The sequence below is a fragment of the Calliphora vicina genome, chromosome 4 (assembly GCF_958450345.1).
Source record: "Calliphora vicina chromosome 4, idCalVici1.1, whole genome shotgun sequence".
NCBI classification, from domain to species: domain Eukaryota; kingdom Metazoa; phylum Arthropoda; class Insecta; order Diptera; family Calliphoridae; genus Calliphora; species Calliphora vicina.
The window spans coordinates 34,530,605-34,547,572 of NC_088783.1; the positions used below are offsets into that span (position 1 = coordinate 34,530,605).

Here is a 16,968-nt window from a genome sequence, read left to right on the forward strand (position 1 = left end):
AGATATGAGGAAAAAACCAGGACAACCTAAATTGTTGACCTATATCCATATTACTCATTTATATAGACAATATGGATATCTAATGATAGATATTTCAAAGACCTTTGCAACGACGTATATAAGACCATAGTAAGTTGGACCTACAATGGGTCAAAATCGGAAAAAAATATTTTTTAACCCGAATTTTTTTTTCACCAAAAAAAAAAAAATTTAAAAACTAAGAAATTTTTTTTAAAATTTTTAAAAAATTAAAAATTTAAAAAATTAAAAATATTAACAAAAAAAAAATATTAAAAAAAAAATGTTTAAATAACAATTCCAAAAAATTAAAAATATTTAAAATTTGTATTTTGAAATATAAATTGGTGAAGGGTATATAAGATTCGGCACAGTTTTCTTACTTGTTTTATATACAAACAAGTAAATTCAAAAATATTTAATATTACGAGTATGTATCTTCAAAATTTGTCTAAAAATTCGACTAAACCCCATTTAGTATGTTTGCAACTTATAGCAAGTAAACATTTTAATTGTTAATAATAGTGTTAAAAGAAACAACACCACCACAACAAAAAAACGTAAACAATTTAAATTAATATTTATACATCAAAACACTAATGCGGATGAATTTTTGTTAATGGCTTTTTAGCATTTAATTATTAAGTTTTTTTTTTCGTTATTTTATTTTAATTTTTTGTGTGTGTTTTTGCTTAAGACTTTGGTTGTTAACAACAATTTTCTAATATTATAATTTTTACTAATCATACATGCATATATCATGGTTATTAAAACGAAAAAACTGAAATATATTAATATGTATTAAAATAAATGAAAGTTTTAAAACGCTTATTATAGAAAAAGCTTATCTTTCATTAAAAAGCTTAAAGTGGTGAGTTTGTGAATTCTTTAGCGCATTTAAAAAAAGACGGTTTTATTTTGTTTATGCTATAAATAAATAAATGTATGCTAGTTTTTTTTTCCTTTTATGGATATTGGTTAGAATGAAAGTTTTTTTTTAGATCTTAATGATGTACTCATTATTTGTAGGGTTATTTGAAATTCGTTTAAGCTTCATAAAAAAAGCTTTTTTCAGTACATATACTTATTTATATATTTTTTAATCATCCAATATGTCAATAACAGTTTTTTCTCATTAAATCTATAAATAAATATTATTGTTTTTTTTCCAGTATTTAATCATTTTATCTTTCTCATTTTTTCATTAACAGTTTATATTTAATTGTCAGCAAAGATAAAATACAACAGCAACAGCAGCAGTAACCATATTTGATCTGCAAAATAAAAGTGCAAAAATAAACCTTTTTTATGAGACCAGAAGATGGCTGATTAACCCCATGATCGTAACCTTCATACAGTTAATGATGACGATGGATATGACTATGACTACGGAGACCTAATGCATGTTGTTTGTTCTTCAATATTCAACGCTCGCTCTCTTCTTACACTTGTTACAAAAATAAGCAGCAGCAGCAGCCAGTCTACAAAACAGCTCAAGCTACTAAATAGATTGATCTTTTGATGAACACTCAGCTCAAACTCTGATCTTGTGCAATTTGATACCAATTGTGAATGCCACTTAGTTGGAAATTATTATTACGACTACAACGTCGAAGACGACTACTACAACAGCTTCTACAATAAAGATGTTAAAATCACATCATCGTCATCATCATCAGCAGCAACAACAACCACAACAACAACGTCTATGTCTATGCTTATTTTTCTTCTTCACTCCATGCAAATTAAACTGACATCAATACAGTAACGGACGGACAGCAATAGCAACAGCAGCAGCAACAACAGACGTTGTTGTTGGTTAATTGGTGGTGCTCAGTAAAAGTTTGATTAACAGCAACATCAGCAAACGGCCATAAGGACCATTTGGTTGTTTTAGTACATAGTATTTTCCAAAAACCAAAAAAAAAAACAGTTTGCCAAAATGTTGCAGAATCCGAGCACAACGACATCGGCTGGTCAACAGCAAATGCCACAGCCAAAACTTGTTGTTATACGACGACGACCAAATCAAGGTTTTGGTTTTACTCTACGTCATTTTATTGCTTATCCACCGGAAGATGATCCCTCTTGGCCACAGGTAAATTATTGATATAAAAATTTATAAACAAACAACAACAACAATTAGACAAATATTGAAAGTTTAACAATAACAACATAAAATGTACTTATACGAGGGCATAATTGCATGGTTTTTGAAAATGACATTTCTTTGGAATAATTTAATTCGGAAATAAATAGCTACTTCAGATTTTGTTAGACATTCATTCAAAGGCTTTTATTGTTGAATTAATTCATAATTAATTTAATTCACAATAAAATTCATTCAACCTTTGAATAATTAAATTTTTGTTAATTCAAATCTATTCAAAATTTAATGAAAATATATTTTCTTCGATTTGGTTTTTTGATTTGTTGCTGCTTATGCTAGGCAGATTGACAGGACTTCAATTGTCAACTGACAATCTTCCTAAGCGGCATTCACAATAGTGCAAAACGACCACAGGGTCACAATATTTATACGAGGGGCTCAGTTTTTTGTTTTGATTTTAATCATTTATAAAATGAATCCTAAGCATTTTTGTAATAGATTTGAATTGAAGAAATATTTAATCATACATAAATTGTATTTAGATATTTTGATGCAATAAAGAATTAATTCTCAATGAAATGAGAAGTACTAAGGAATAATGCATTAATAATTGATGTACTAAGGAATAATGCTTAAAAATTAATACGTAATTAATTCTTTAATTGAATGGTTAAGAAAAATTGATTTGATTTTGAAAATTAAATTTGCTTTGCTTATTGCTGTTTATTGCCTTTTTGGTTTTAAATTTGATCGTTTCCTTATACTGTCACCTAAAATGAAAAACAACGAATCATCAAAAAGTTCGAAACTTATTTTATTATTAAAATTCAAAACAACGTATCATCAAGTGCCTGATTTTCTTCAACAAAATAATTAATTATTAAAAAGCATTTTACCTTATTTTAGGTAGTTTCCTAATATTTTTTAATAAATTGAAATTAGAATTTCTAGTTAGAAAATTTTGTTTCAATATCTCAAGTAGTTTTAATTTTATATAGTTTTTTGCTTCTCCCAACTTATGAAAAGTGATTTTAGGTGCCGATATGTAATTTAAAAAAATCTTAAAATAAACAATTAAACATTTTCTAATAATCCTCGTATCATTTTATTGGTATGCTTGTAAGTGTGATGTGTAGAGTACCAACATGTACGTATAGTGTGCATCAGGCATGGAAAATTAAGGTTTTGAAAATGTACTGAAAGTACTAAAAATAAGCTTGATATATTTTTGCACCCCCTGTTGTGGGTTTTTGGAACTTTTTTTAATTATTAATTTATGCTGCAGAATCGAGCTCAAAATCCTCGTCATGAGGTATGTTGAACCACCACAAGAAGTGAACATTTTCTAAAAAAAAGGAAGCCATTATTTTTATTTACGCAAAAACCTTCAAACAAATGATGATACCTGAAGAACAAATGAAGTGACCTGGTCACCAAACGAACTCTAATCTACATATCGATGCCTTAATATAAAAAGGCCATAACTCGTGTTTTTTTGTAAGTCCAGATTTTCGTTTATTTCGATAAATGGTCCGATCATATATCATAATTAGCCAAAAAAAATCTCGATTTAAAATAACAAGAGTTAGGGCCTTTTTATATTAAGGTATCGATATATTCATTCAATTTGGATTAGATTTGATTTAACAAAAATGCAATCATTCAAAGGTTGATTTAATTTTACTATGAATTAATTATATTTTGAATTAATTATATTTTACAAGGAGTGAATTCTTTAAAAAAAATGCCTTTTAATGAAGTAAAAGAATGAGTGAATTAAAATTGGTTTTATCGAATGAAATGTTGACATTTAGAATTATGAATTAAGATCAACTGCATTAATTAATTTGAAGTTCTGGTTTCCATGATAATAATTTGTGAGTCTCCTGAAGGGTAGATATAAATAAGCATTATGTATAAGTATTTGGTGTTATTTACTTGAGAATTAACAGAATAATATTTACCATAAAACTTGAAATTTCATGCTTTCGTTATTTTTGGTGATGAAATCCAACTACGAACCCGTGTAAATACGAATTTCATTAAGAAATGTCCAATCTTTCACGAACTACCGAATTATTTTAAAAATAAAAGGTCTCTAAACCAATTTGTAACATTGAGTTGGCAAAATATTTTCAACAATAGTACTGAATTTTCCAACTCTGCTATGCATGTCGTTGAACTAATAACTGCAGTTTAAGTAGTAAACATAAATAACTGTTAATTTGATGTTGATTTTGTTAGTTAGCGTGGCTCATCAACTAGTGTTGTATATAATTTTGAATCGATTATTCGTCATTACACACACACTTAATGTTAACAAATATAAAAAAGCTTTTATTTATTTAAAACAAATATAAATATTCAATAATTGAAAGTGTTTACACTTCAGGCTTAATTGATTATTTGAAAATGTTTAAATAACCGTAAAAAATATTTGAATATTATCCAAGCACAAAAAAACTAATAGTTTTTTTAACCCATTATACATAATTATTGGTTATTAGAATGTACTTATTAGAATGTACAAATTTTATACCTTGAAGTTTTATTATCAACAAAATTATTAGAATTTTATTCATAACATGAATCTATTATTAAACTACAATACAATAGTGATGTAAAAGTATTGAGTATTTGAGCACTCAATACTGACTGTGTTTTTTAATACTCGATACTCAAAAGTACATCCATAAATTGTTTTATTAATTTTAAAGTTTGGCAGTTAAAAGAAGTAATGCTATGCTGAACTGAAAGGGTAATTTAGGGGTAACTGTAGTCAACCTTGTTATTTTTTGAAAAAATTAATATTATATTACGAATAAGAAATATAAATGAGGAGTATAGAAGCAATAGCGGGATATAATAAAAAATCAGTTTATTCCTTGAAATTTCCGGGGATTGCTAAATATAAAATTAAAACAAGTTTTTATAACATTTTGCCTGTGTTTTAAAGAAATCTACAACAAATTTCGTTGTCCAATGTTAGTCCAAAGTTTTTTATACCCTACACCACCATAGTGGGGAGGTTATTATGCATTTGTGCAGATATTTGTTACGCCCATTTTAATAATTTAATTAAACATAAATGTTTAATTTATAAATGTATCTCCAGAAATTGCGCTCTAAATAAGTTTTATATATACAAAATTCATGTCACCAAATTTTCTTACGATAGGTCCATAATTAGTCATAGCTCCCATAGACCCGCTTCTGAAAATCACTTTAACGTGCATAAATCGCTTAAAAATTTTGGTATACTCACAAAATTCAACATAGTAAACTTTTATATAGACATAAATCACACGATCTAATTTCATGGTGATCGGTCCATAATTGGTCATAGCCCCCATATAAGGCCCACTTCCGAAAATCACTCAAAAATATAAATTATTGAAATTTTAAAAGAAAAATGTTTTTGCTCTTTTACTTAGTGTAGGGTATTACATGGTCGGGCTTGACCGACCATACATTCTTACTTGTTTAATACTATAATAGAAGTATCTGATCGTACTTGCCACACTCGTATTCTTTTTCAAATCAGAATGTATGTAAACAAATTTAAACAGCTATTATTGTCATTTTTAATGTTAACCAAATTTATTGCTAATCGAATGATTCTGTCTTAATGATCTAATTTTTCTGTTGTGGCTGAAACATTTTGTTGGGGTTATTCGTTTATGCGGTTATTTAAATCAATATTCTAAGTCAACTGACTTTCTGTTGCTAGAATCGAAAACAAGTATGGGAATAATTGAACCACTCGATTTGCAACAAATGACAACCTGTCTCCTCTGAGCGGAAATAATACTATAGCTTTAAGAAAAAAGAAATTTCTGATTTGTAAAAAAAATATTCCCGGGAAAATTTTCCCGAGTAGGGACCCTAGGAAGATAAGACATGTATTATAGACCAGTATTGCTATTTTTTAAGGGATTCACGATGCTACGAACAAAGTCCCCAAACCGCAAATGAATTAAAACCCCCAAAACAACTTTTCTGAGCGAAGCCAGGTTTTGATACATCCCAGAGGAGGAATCCTTTGCGCCCGGCCGAAGGCCGACAATGCAAAACAAGTTTTCTGAGCGAAGCTAGTTTTTGATACACTCCACATTAATTTCATTATGAATTAAATCCCCAATTTTAGAAATGAAATAAATCCCCAAAAAATGAACTTATACCCTAAATTTCGTTGTTGGTTTTTTCTATATAAAATGTTGGGCCTTAATTCATTTGCGTTTTGGGGACTTTGTTCGTAGCGCCGGATCTCACAATACAATTTTGGCTTTCTGCATTACAATTACATATTGAAGTAGTTGATTTTTAAGAAAAAAAAATACAAATATTTCTATCTCTATTTGGGATACCAAAGGTAACTAGGAGTTTTCTTATACATTATATATATAGATATTTTAAAGTAAACAATTGTTACTTTAAAAACTGCATGGTCTGTACAGTCCAGTACCACTTTTACTTAGCGCAGACAAACAAAACTAATGAAATTTCCTTATTTTTCAAAAGTTTGCTAATCAGTTTCATTAACTCAATATATTTAGTGAATTTTGTATCTCCAATATTTATTATTTTATTATAATTAAATTTGTTTTTTTTTTATTTTAAATATTCATCACTTTTGTTTTTTATGCTTCGTTAGGTTTTTTATATATATTGGAGAGAAGAGAAAAAAGATTTATGCTTTAAAAGCACAGTGTTTAAAATGGGGAAAAATGCACTTTAATGTAAATTTTTGTATAATAAAATTTTATTCACTTAACCATTCCATTAATTTACTCCAATTAGTACTCCAAACGTATTGAATTCATTCCTTTGAGTATTAATTCTTTATAGAATTAAGTCATTATTGAATCATTCAAGTTTTCTTTAATTCAATGCATTACAAAATATTAGAGTCCGACCGAAAGCGATTCGGACCTAATAATCGTCTAAAAGATCTTTATTCGACTTAATCCGAATCTTTCCAAATGTTCTATTAAGTTCCGCCCAAAAAAATTTAAATGTTTTTTTGAGTCAACAGTTCTTCAATTCAAATCTATTACAAATAAGTTTAAGAAAATTTTTTTAATTCATTTTGTAAATGACAAACACTAAATGCAGATTTTTAAGATTTTTTTTAGTGGTGGCTATAAAAATATTTTAATTCAATTTAAATTAGATTTGAATTAACAGAAAATTAATCATTCAAAGGTTGAATGAATTCTGTTATGTTACTTTGTCGAATTTTGTCACTTTTCAAAAATAAAAAATGGAAATGTCTTTATATTTATGACAAATTGGAACAAACACTAAATCATTATTGAATTTTGACCGATAAAAGGTACGAGAGCGACAAGTCAAATAATACTATCTTTTTATAAACCCTTAAAATACTTTGGATCAACATTGAACACCAAAAATATTGTATATTTCTTTAAAACAATTTAGTATTTAAAAATATCCGGAATGAACTAATTTTCTTATTATTTCCCGGGAATTAAAATAGTGTTCTCCAGCTTCCGCAAATTTGTTTTAGTCTCCCTTACAGAAAACATGATTTTCTCGAATTGGTCAATAAGTTCGCGACTTTTTAGAATTTCTAGGCTCTTAACTGAAACAGAGAGTCAGTTGACTCATGTCAAAATTTGAACATACTCCTGTAATTGACTGCTATCGATAGCTTGAGGAGAAATTGGAAAGTGCGAGAGATTGTGGAAGATATTTTGAATGATCACTTGGGTATTAGAAAGCTTTCCGTAAGATGGCTGCCGAGTTTGCTCACAATCGGGTGCACAAAATGGTACACACATGTGCAGTTTCCATGGCAAACATCATGATTTAGGCTACGAAATGCTCCATCTTCCGCCCTATTCTCATGATTTAGACCCGAGTGGCTATTTATTGCTTCCAAACCTGAAGAAATGTTTCTGCGGATTTGACTCCAACTATGAAATCATCTCACAAAAAATACCTATTTTGATTACCTCGACAAATCTTTTATTTTGGAAGAGATACAAAAATTGGAGAAGCGTTACCGAAATAATCCAAATAGCGTTAACGGTAGCAAACCTTAGAAAATTGAAAAATAAAAATTTTAAGATTAATTCAAGCTTTAGGACCATAAGATACTTAACTTTTGTATAATTTAAAACACTGTGCATTAGGAAAATATTTGATTTGCTTAGCTTTTGCCATTAATATTTAGGTGAGCGTGTGAGTGAGTGAGTAAGTGAGAGTGTATTCGTGTTGTTAAGTTTATTTGTATTTGCACTAATTTCATTTCATTTTCAACAACAATTTGAGTTGTTAATACTTCTACTCACATCTTTTGGAAATAGTTGGTTGGAGTTTTCCATACACTTCTTATGCTCTTCAATTTTATTAACTGCAACAACTAAATATAAAAACATTAACAACTTTAAACCACTACAACATAATTTAACGCTTTATTTTATTTTGTTTCTTTTTTTTCTTCTTTCTTAATTTCTGCAACTCCAAAAAAACTATCTGACGATGATGATAATGGTACGATGGGTACAATAAATGAATGAAAATGAATGGTGGTGGTGCCGTCCGTGTATGTATTTTATTCATTCGTTCGTTCGTTTGGTTTGTTCGTGTTTGTATTGAATGTGTGTAGGAAGCATCCGAACCGTACCAAGTGAAAGCTATGGAAACGATTTTCATAAAAGAAGTACATCCGAATGGACCCGCTTACTATGCCAACCTGCAGACAGGCGATCGCGTTCTAATGGTGAACAACACACCAATAGCTGGTATCGCCTACAGTACCATTGTGTCGATGATCAAGCAAACGCCTTCGGAATTGAAATTGTTGGTGGTGCCCAAGGAGTGTGATGTTTTGCAAATGGCAAGTGTTGTTAACTAAATGTTATTTTTTCATTTTTATTTTCATTTTATTTTTTATTATATTTAATTTTGTTTTTGGTTTATTGTATATGAGTAGTTTTGTTTTATTATTTTATTTATTAACTTTTTCGTTTGGAAATAAAATGGTGGTGTAACCGTTAATGTGCAAAATGATTGAAAGTTATAAAAAAAACAAATTAATGTGTCTTTCTTTTTTTGGTTCATGGTTTATTTTTATTTACAGCATTATACAAGTATTGCTCATACCCCACAATCAAATGTTACCAATGTAGGAAATGGTAATAGTGCCTCCTCTGCCTCTAATAACACTAACAACTCCTCTTCTATGTCATCGTCGTCGTCTGGTGCTCTTTTACCTCTGTCTGTGGCGATGGTGGGTAAACCTTTTCCTCTACAACACCAGCAACATCAATTGATCTCATTTCCTGCTTCTCAGCAGGCCAGTCGTTCCGGTAGTATTACTAGCACTAACAGTCTAAGACCTTTAACAAATTCGGATTATATGGATATAGCAACAGCCCAGAGTTATCATCATCAGCAACAACAACAACAGCAACATCAACAACATTCAGGCAATATACTTACACATAGTGATAGTGGCAGTTATTTGCGGTAAGTTTATAAATTAATTATTTATATATTTTAAATTGCATTTAATCCTTGTTGATGTTGAGAAAATTCATTAAGCTATCTTTGTTAAATTTGTCAGCAATGTATTAACAGAGAGTCAACTGATCAGAGGAAGATCTAGGGCCGAATTATAGCTTTTGTGATCGAATGAGCTTTCATATCGAATTTCAATTGCAAAATGATAATAAAATTAACGCGGGTAGGAATATTGCAATTCAGCCTGTGCTTTTGAAATATGGAAAATTTATTAAGCTCAAATATGTTAGGACTAACCTTGTATTGTATAACCTGAAAACTTTGACCAAAATATTGACTCTTTTCAGTTTTTTTTATTCGTCCTTAAATATAAATTGATTGATTACAATTTGTTCTAATTTAGATTTTATAGATTTTTAATTTTTTGTTTTATTTTATTAAAACGTTCATTCACGAATTATGTTTTTTAAATCTATAAAATAAAAAGTTAGTAATCTGATCGCCCTGGTAAACGTGCTAAGTCCATTCTCACAATTTGTACAGGAGACATGAAAAACGAAATCTGTCAATGCAGTGTTATTAGTTATTTGGTAGGATTTACAATCATAAATAATCATAGTTTAGCTAAATAGCATTGGTGACTTATAAGTCCTTTTTGGAACCTAACACAGTCTCTAACTTATTTTTTTTTAGTAGACTTCGTTCATTTTCTTATCTTTCTTTTTTATTCATGTAACTCTGTTATTCAATTTAAAGTCTCTTTTGACTCTAAAGTTGCTCTCAAAAGGCAATGAAGCATCGTTTTTAATATCAGTAGTCGATATGATAATAAATTTCAAAATATTTCCTAAAAAATTTATGATTTATTTTTTTGGGTGAAATTAAATGAATAAAGCAATAATTAATAACGTAATTATATTGAATTCCATTTGAGTGAGATGTGTGCTCGAAAAACGAAATAATTGTAAACTTTTTTAACGCAAACAGTGTACATTCCAAAATGTCAATAAAAATCGATACCAATATTGTTTGATGTTCAGTTTATTAAAAAAATGCAAATTCAAAAACCATTTTTGTTTCACAACAATTTCCTAATGAAGGTTATCCAAATATTCCTTATTAAGTTACATTTTACGAAAATAGTAATCAACTGGAATCGGTCTTGGTTACAGAAACTTTAGTTTTTTCCTCAAATTGAATATCTGTTTGATTACAGGTCAGTTTTTGCGACATGTTTTTACTAACATTGTATATTTTTAATACGAAAGAATTAAAATGAAGAATGAAAACCAATTACAAAAAGTTTTGTACGGTTTGTTGTTTTAACCATAAATCCAAAAATTTATTTTCACCAAAATTTATTTCAACCTTTTATTATTCGAAAATATAAAATATTCGAAAACGATCTCATTCTTTGTTTTTTATTACTTAAAACCGATTGCTTCAATTGTCAGGTGCTGTGATCAAAATTTATAAATAAATTGGTAATATTATATTATTAGAATTTGCGGAATGGATCATTATGTTATCCACTGTTAGATCCGCGTATACCATTCAAATTTATGTTTTGGAAAATTACTTCATAAATTACTTCCATACACATGGAAAAATCGATACTGTGTACTCAGTTTTTTTTTCATCGTATCGTATTAAATGAACTTTAATAGTTCAAAGTATAAACAATTCTCAAAAAATAATAATATATAAGATTTGAGGGAATAATAATATTTCTGGACCCAGAAACTAATATTTGTCATTCCGTATGTAACACATTCTTGATTTTTATAAAATTCTAAGAAGATAAAGGGGTATGAAATTTTTCCCAAATATTCTATGTTGATCAGAAATGTTTGGAATTGAAAAACGGAACAAAATAACGTGCGAGATCTAACGTTGAGATCAAGAAACCCGATCGAAATTTTTTTCACAAATAGTTATTGTTAATAGCTAATTTATGTATCCAAAATAGGTGGAATTTTGTTCGGACTTACCACTATACACATTTTGTTCCCGAAAAGATTTTCAGAAAATATAAAATTTACCAAATATAGTGAAGGAGATAATATAACACTCATACTTGTCAAATTACGAATTATTAAACGAATTAATATAAATTAATAATATTGTATACATTTAAACATTTTGTTTGTCTAATTATATTTTGTGTTAGAAGAGTAAACCTCTTTCAGCTAAAAAAACCAGTTACTAGATATTTCAAATAATATTAACAATTTCTTTAAATAAAAATTACTTAAAAAATAAAACATACATATATACCTACTATTTGTACATTGTTCATACAACTCATTGTTAGAGAATAAAAAATAATAATAAATAAAAAAAACAAAAAAATGAAATCATGCATATGATTAAAAAACCACATAATATGACCAGATCTCGCTAATAAGACAACTGTAATCAGTTTTAATTTTAACTTTCTTTGTTTTGCATTCATTACAAAATAAAAATAAACTCAAAACAAAACAAAAAACCACACTTTGATTTAATTCAATTATTTAATTGAAATTGTGAATTAAAATTAATATTAAATCACAACTCAATTCATAATTATTAAAATAAATTGTTTATTTTCAAACATGATGAAGCATTTAACTAACTATGACTATGGCCTTTGTAACCAATACCACCCAATCTACCCTACCCACCACCACCGCACTCCACACTAGTCCACAAAGAGAGAAAGAGAGTAATTGTGCAGTAAAAATGCATTTGTCAATGTTTTGTCTTTGTGTTTATTTGAAAAATAAAATGACAACAAAAAATTAACAACAATTTGTTTATATGAATTGTTTAATATTTGTATCCAAGTATGTAATTTCACTATAGATAAATAATGAAAGAAAAATGTTAAAATCTAGCAAAAAAAAACAAAAAAACATTATGGAAATGTCAGTATATCGATATTTAACTGATAAGATAGACAGACAGAACTGATAAGATTGCTGTAACAACAAATAATAACAAATGATATTTAACATTAACTCTATGCTGACGTCAAATGTCGTTAACACAGACATTTTATATGTACCAATATTTTCGCTGTCAAACGGACAGATATAGATACTCACATTCAGACACTTACAATTCAATTAGGATCCTTATTAAGTTTTTCTGAAAATTATATCTCTATTACAATAAAATTAAATGTTTATTAATCTATTCTATGGGTCCCACAATGGGACCTGGTATGACATAGGTATGCAATTTTTTCCAAATAAAATGTGCGAACAATTTTATTGTTTAAAAGCAATTAAAAAACGAGGACACCTAGATGATGATCAAACTATGCCCGTTCGCCTGTCGGTTGGAGGCATGATAGGCCCTAGTGGGAAGGACCTCAGTTGATGAAACAAAAAATTTTATTTGAGTAAGATGTTTGTCCGACATTTGATAATTAAAACACTATGGGGCCTAAACGAGGACACCTGTTAAAGACACAATAGTGGGAAATGACGTAGGGGGACTAAATTTTCTCCAAACCATAAATGTTTAATATTGAAAATGGGCCAAATCGGTTAAACCAAAAAAAAAAAAATAGAACAAAATGTTATTAAAACAGAAATAAGGAGTGAGATCGAAAAAAATCTTAGCATACATAAATGTTACTAAAAATGAAACCACTAAACCTACAGTTTTGATTTGTTTTTATTTAAGTGAAATTATTATTACAACTTACAAAAAACATTATTTTTATTTTTAATCAATAGTGATGAATTTATGAACCATTAAGGTTTTTATAGTGTTTCTTTTACTTTGTTCGAACAATTTTGAACACCTTTTTTGTGCTCTTCAATTCACTTTTAACAAGAGCAAAATATGTCTCCACTGACCTTAGCTCCAGGGAGTTTGGAGGATTTGCCTCTCTTGATACAAATACCATATTATTGTTCTTGTACTTCCAGGCGCGGATCCAGCCTGGATCCACATTCATACATTTTATGTTTACATGTATTTCATTCAAATTTAAAAAAAATTTTAAGAGGTCTCCTTACCCAAAACATTTTTTTCAGACAATTACAATTATATCACGCTGACAACAAATGTGACAAACATATTAAAGATTTAAAAGTGTAAATATCTTTAATATGTCTTCACTAAGCCATGTGTTTTTTTAGCAGTTTTACTAAAAAACAGTGTTGAGTTTAACTAAAAGGAGTAAGCACATTATATTACAAATATCTGCAAGATAATCTCCAAGTTCTTAAAGTAAATCTGTTAGAAAAACAAGACTTTTAGTGAAAACACAAAGGGTATAAAACTCGAAAACTGACGGAACCTCTTAAAATGTTTGGAAAGTTGGGATAAGCGTGATAGTGACAGGATGCCAAATCAGGCCAAAAATAAATAATGGACACAGTAAGAAGTCTTATGAATTGAAGCATCCTCTTTTGTAAACATTCCTTGATGTAAATTTCAGTATTTATAGAGCCCTTTCTAACAAATGTTTAGCTTCTTTTGCCGCAACTTTTGGGGAAAAGAAGCTTAGGAAAATTGTCTGCTTTTGGGTCATAAACGTTTATACAACATTCAAATATTGTCTGGGAAGCTGCGAAAAATTCTCCAGAACATACGTTTCGTCATCCATTATATTATAATTCCGTTCTCTGTCTTTGGCCATTATATTTTTAGCAGAGTTTTTATCAGAAACTTTTTGAGCCATGTATGTTTTTAAACCTGCATTGGCTTTAATTTTTCGTACATCCTACCGGATGTGTTGGGAGCTCTTTTGAAAATGCTTTATATTTATTGGCTTTAGAAACATTATGTGGACCACTCCTTCTACCTCCATTCTATTAACGCACAACTTCTCCCTATACTGTTTAATAACATTGGACTCAGTTTGACAGCAGACCTTTGATTGTTTGGGTTTTGTTGAAAATATTTAATAATTTTAGTACGCACATTTTTCTCGTCACTCATTTTAATCATTATTATATGTATATATTAATGAAGATAATTGATAAAATAATGAACATAATTAACATTAAACATAATAACTGGCATATTTTTCAAAGGCAACTTGATCAAAAAAACCAAATAATACTTGGGTTAAAAGTTTTAAGGAGTTAAGGTTTTAAGTATTAAGGTTTTAAGTGTTAAGGTTTTTTTTGATCTCACTCCTTAGTTATTGCTAATAGCTACCTTATTATGAACAAAATAGGTTGACCTGTAACAAGTTTTGGATCAAAATGTATATGAGATGTATTTCATTATTTTTTAGTACCAGTGGTAATGAAAGTACTAACGAAAAGTTTTGCCGGGAGTGAGCCATATTCCGAACATAAGACTTATTTGATCACTATAATTAATATAATAAAATTGCATACCTACAAAAAAACTCCATTTATTCTTTGCCTTGAGTTCAATAAATCTTGTCTTAAAATTTCCCATGGTTTTTAAATAAGATTTCTATATGTTAATTATATAACAAAACAAATTCGAGATACATGACTATATATTGTGAATATAATAAAAGTAAATAATTCCTCCAGATAAATAAATGAGAATTTGTTTTATAACATAAAGTGTAGACAACGCACGAAGACGTTGTCTTTGAAAAGAAGAAGGAGGTCATTTTAGCACCATATAAAATTCCATATAGAAATATTTAACATGATCGTAATACTCATCATCAACACTTCAACATATTGGAGTGGCATTTCAAAAGGCCGACATATCCGTTTTGACACAAGTAAAACTTTTTTATTTTGTTGTAAACATAATGTTATTTTTGTTGTTGTTTTTTTTTGTCGTTTTTCCTTCTATAACATTCTAAACTTTTTTGAATGAATACAATAAAACTACTCTCTCATCCAGTGTATACTTACTTACATGTACTCATATGTTAGTTGGCATGTTTAATATTTCAGTTTTTTTAATGTCATCTGAAATGTTGTGAAATCTAGAAAAAACGAGCAAGCTAACTTCATACAAAAAAATTAAAATAAAAAATGTATTTTTATATATTTTATTATGAATAAAAAAAAATATTAAATAATAAACACATTTATATTGTAATAAAAGCACACATCTGTTGAGTTTTAAGACATTTTGTATATTTTCGTATTAATTTTTTTTGATATACTTAAAAATGTAGGCGTTATTTCACTTTTGTTTCTACAATATACATTATAATCATAGTGATTATAAAACCTGAATGTAAATATCTTTATACACGTATCTTAATCATATAGATACTTGTAATATAATTAGATATGTGTGGTTTAATAATACTTGTAATTTTGTGTAAAATACATGGTTTCTGGCTTGTTGTCACTCTGATTTATACATATTTTTTTTAATAAACTCAATATCAAGATTAATCATAAAAATATTTATATGAATTCATGCAAAATAACAACGATTAAGGCAAGGATACGTAAATGTAATTGTTAAAATTCCAGTGGCACTTATTCTGTAAAACTTTTTAATTAGTTATAATATAAAATCACCGGTTTTGTTTATTTACATTTGGTGAACATTTCATTCACTTAGGTCCTTTTCTTTAGGTCCCATCGTGCTATTACGATTTAGATAGATCTATTAAAAACTATTGGCCTATTGTCAAGGCCAAGAATAATGGTGGTGTTCATAACGACATAACATATAAGGACTGAGATCAAAAAAACCTTGCGTTTTTCATTAAAACTTTTAACCCAAGTATTATTTGATTTCTTTTGATCAAGTTACCTTTGTAAAGCATGTCAATTATGCTAATTTGTTGTTAATCTGATTAAAATGAAATTCCAAAAAAAAAATGCTTAATAAAATTATTAAATATTTACAAAAAACCCCAACTTGGTCCTACAAAAAGTTGGCCAAACGGGAGAACTTGTCCGTTGACAGGTGGAAGGGATGGTCCACATGATGTTTCTAAAGGCAATAAATAGAAAGCATTTTCAAAAGAGCTCACAACACATCCGGTAGGAAAGCAGTCCGGTAAGCTCAGTACTCGGACTATTTGGTACGAAAAGTTAAAGCCAATGCTGGTTTAAAAACATACAAGGCTCAAAAAGTTCCTGACAGGAACTCTGCTAAAAATATAGAGCCCAAAGACAGAGCACGGAAATTGAAGTCAAATTTTATAAAAAACTAGTTGACCGCCCCGGCTTCGCCCGGTAGCATTTACTAATATTAGTTCTTCAAGTTTCTCCAACCCGCATACGCTTGTTCTTATTTATTTGTAAATCTTTTTTTCTCCAGAAAAAAAAAATTTTTCTCCAGAAAATTTCGAATCGAATAAAAAAAATCAGCCAAATCGCTACAGCCGTTCTCACGTGATGCCATTACATACATGGATGCTGCAACTGGCTAAGGCCATTGGAGAT

The 16,968-nt window shown here is 28.7% G+C and overlaps 1 protein-coding gene across 2 annotated transcripts in view; it reads left to right on the forward strand.

Annotated features, from left to right (window-relative positions):
* RhoGAP19D (Rho GTPase activating protein at 19D) overlaps positions 1-16,968 on the forward strand; it is a 135,465-nt gene that overhangs the window by 68,061 nt on the left and 50,436 nt on the right. For both annotated transcript variants that reach the window (XM_065507038.1, XM_065507039.1), the window contains exons 2-4: positions 1,230-2,116; positions 8,763-8,993; positions 9,237-9,625. In XM_065507038.1, coding sequence (XP_065363110.1) covers positions 1,961-2,116; positions 8,763-8,993; positions 9,237-9,625 — 776 coding nt within the window. In that variant the 5' untranslated portion in view covers positions 1,230-1,960. The remainder of the gene's footprint in view (positions 1-1,229; positions 2,117-8,762; positions 8,994-9,236; positions 9,626-16,968) is intronic.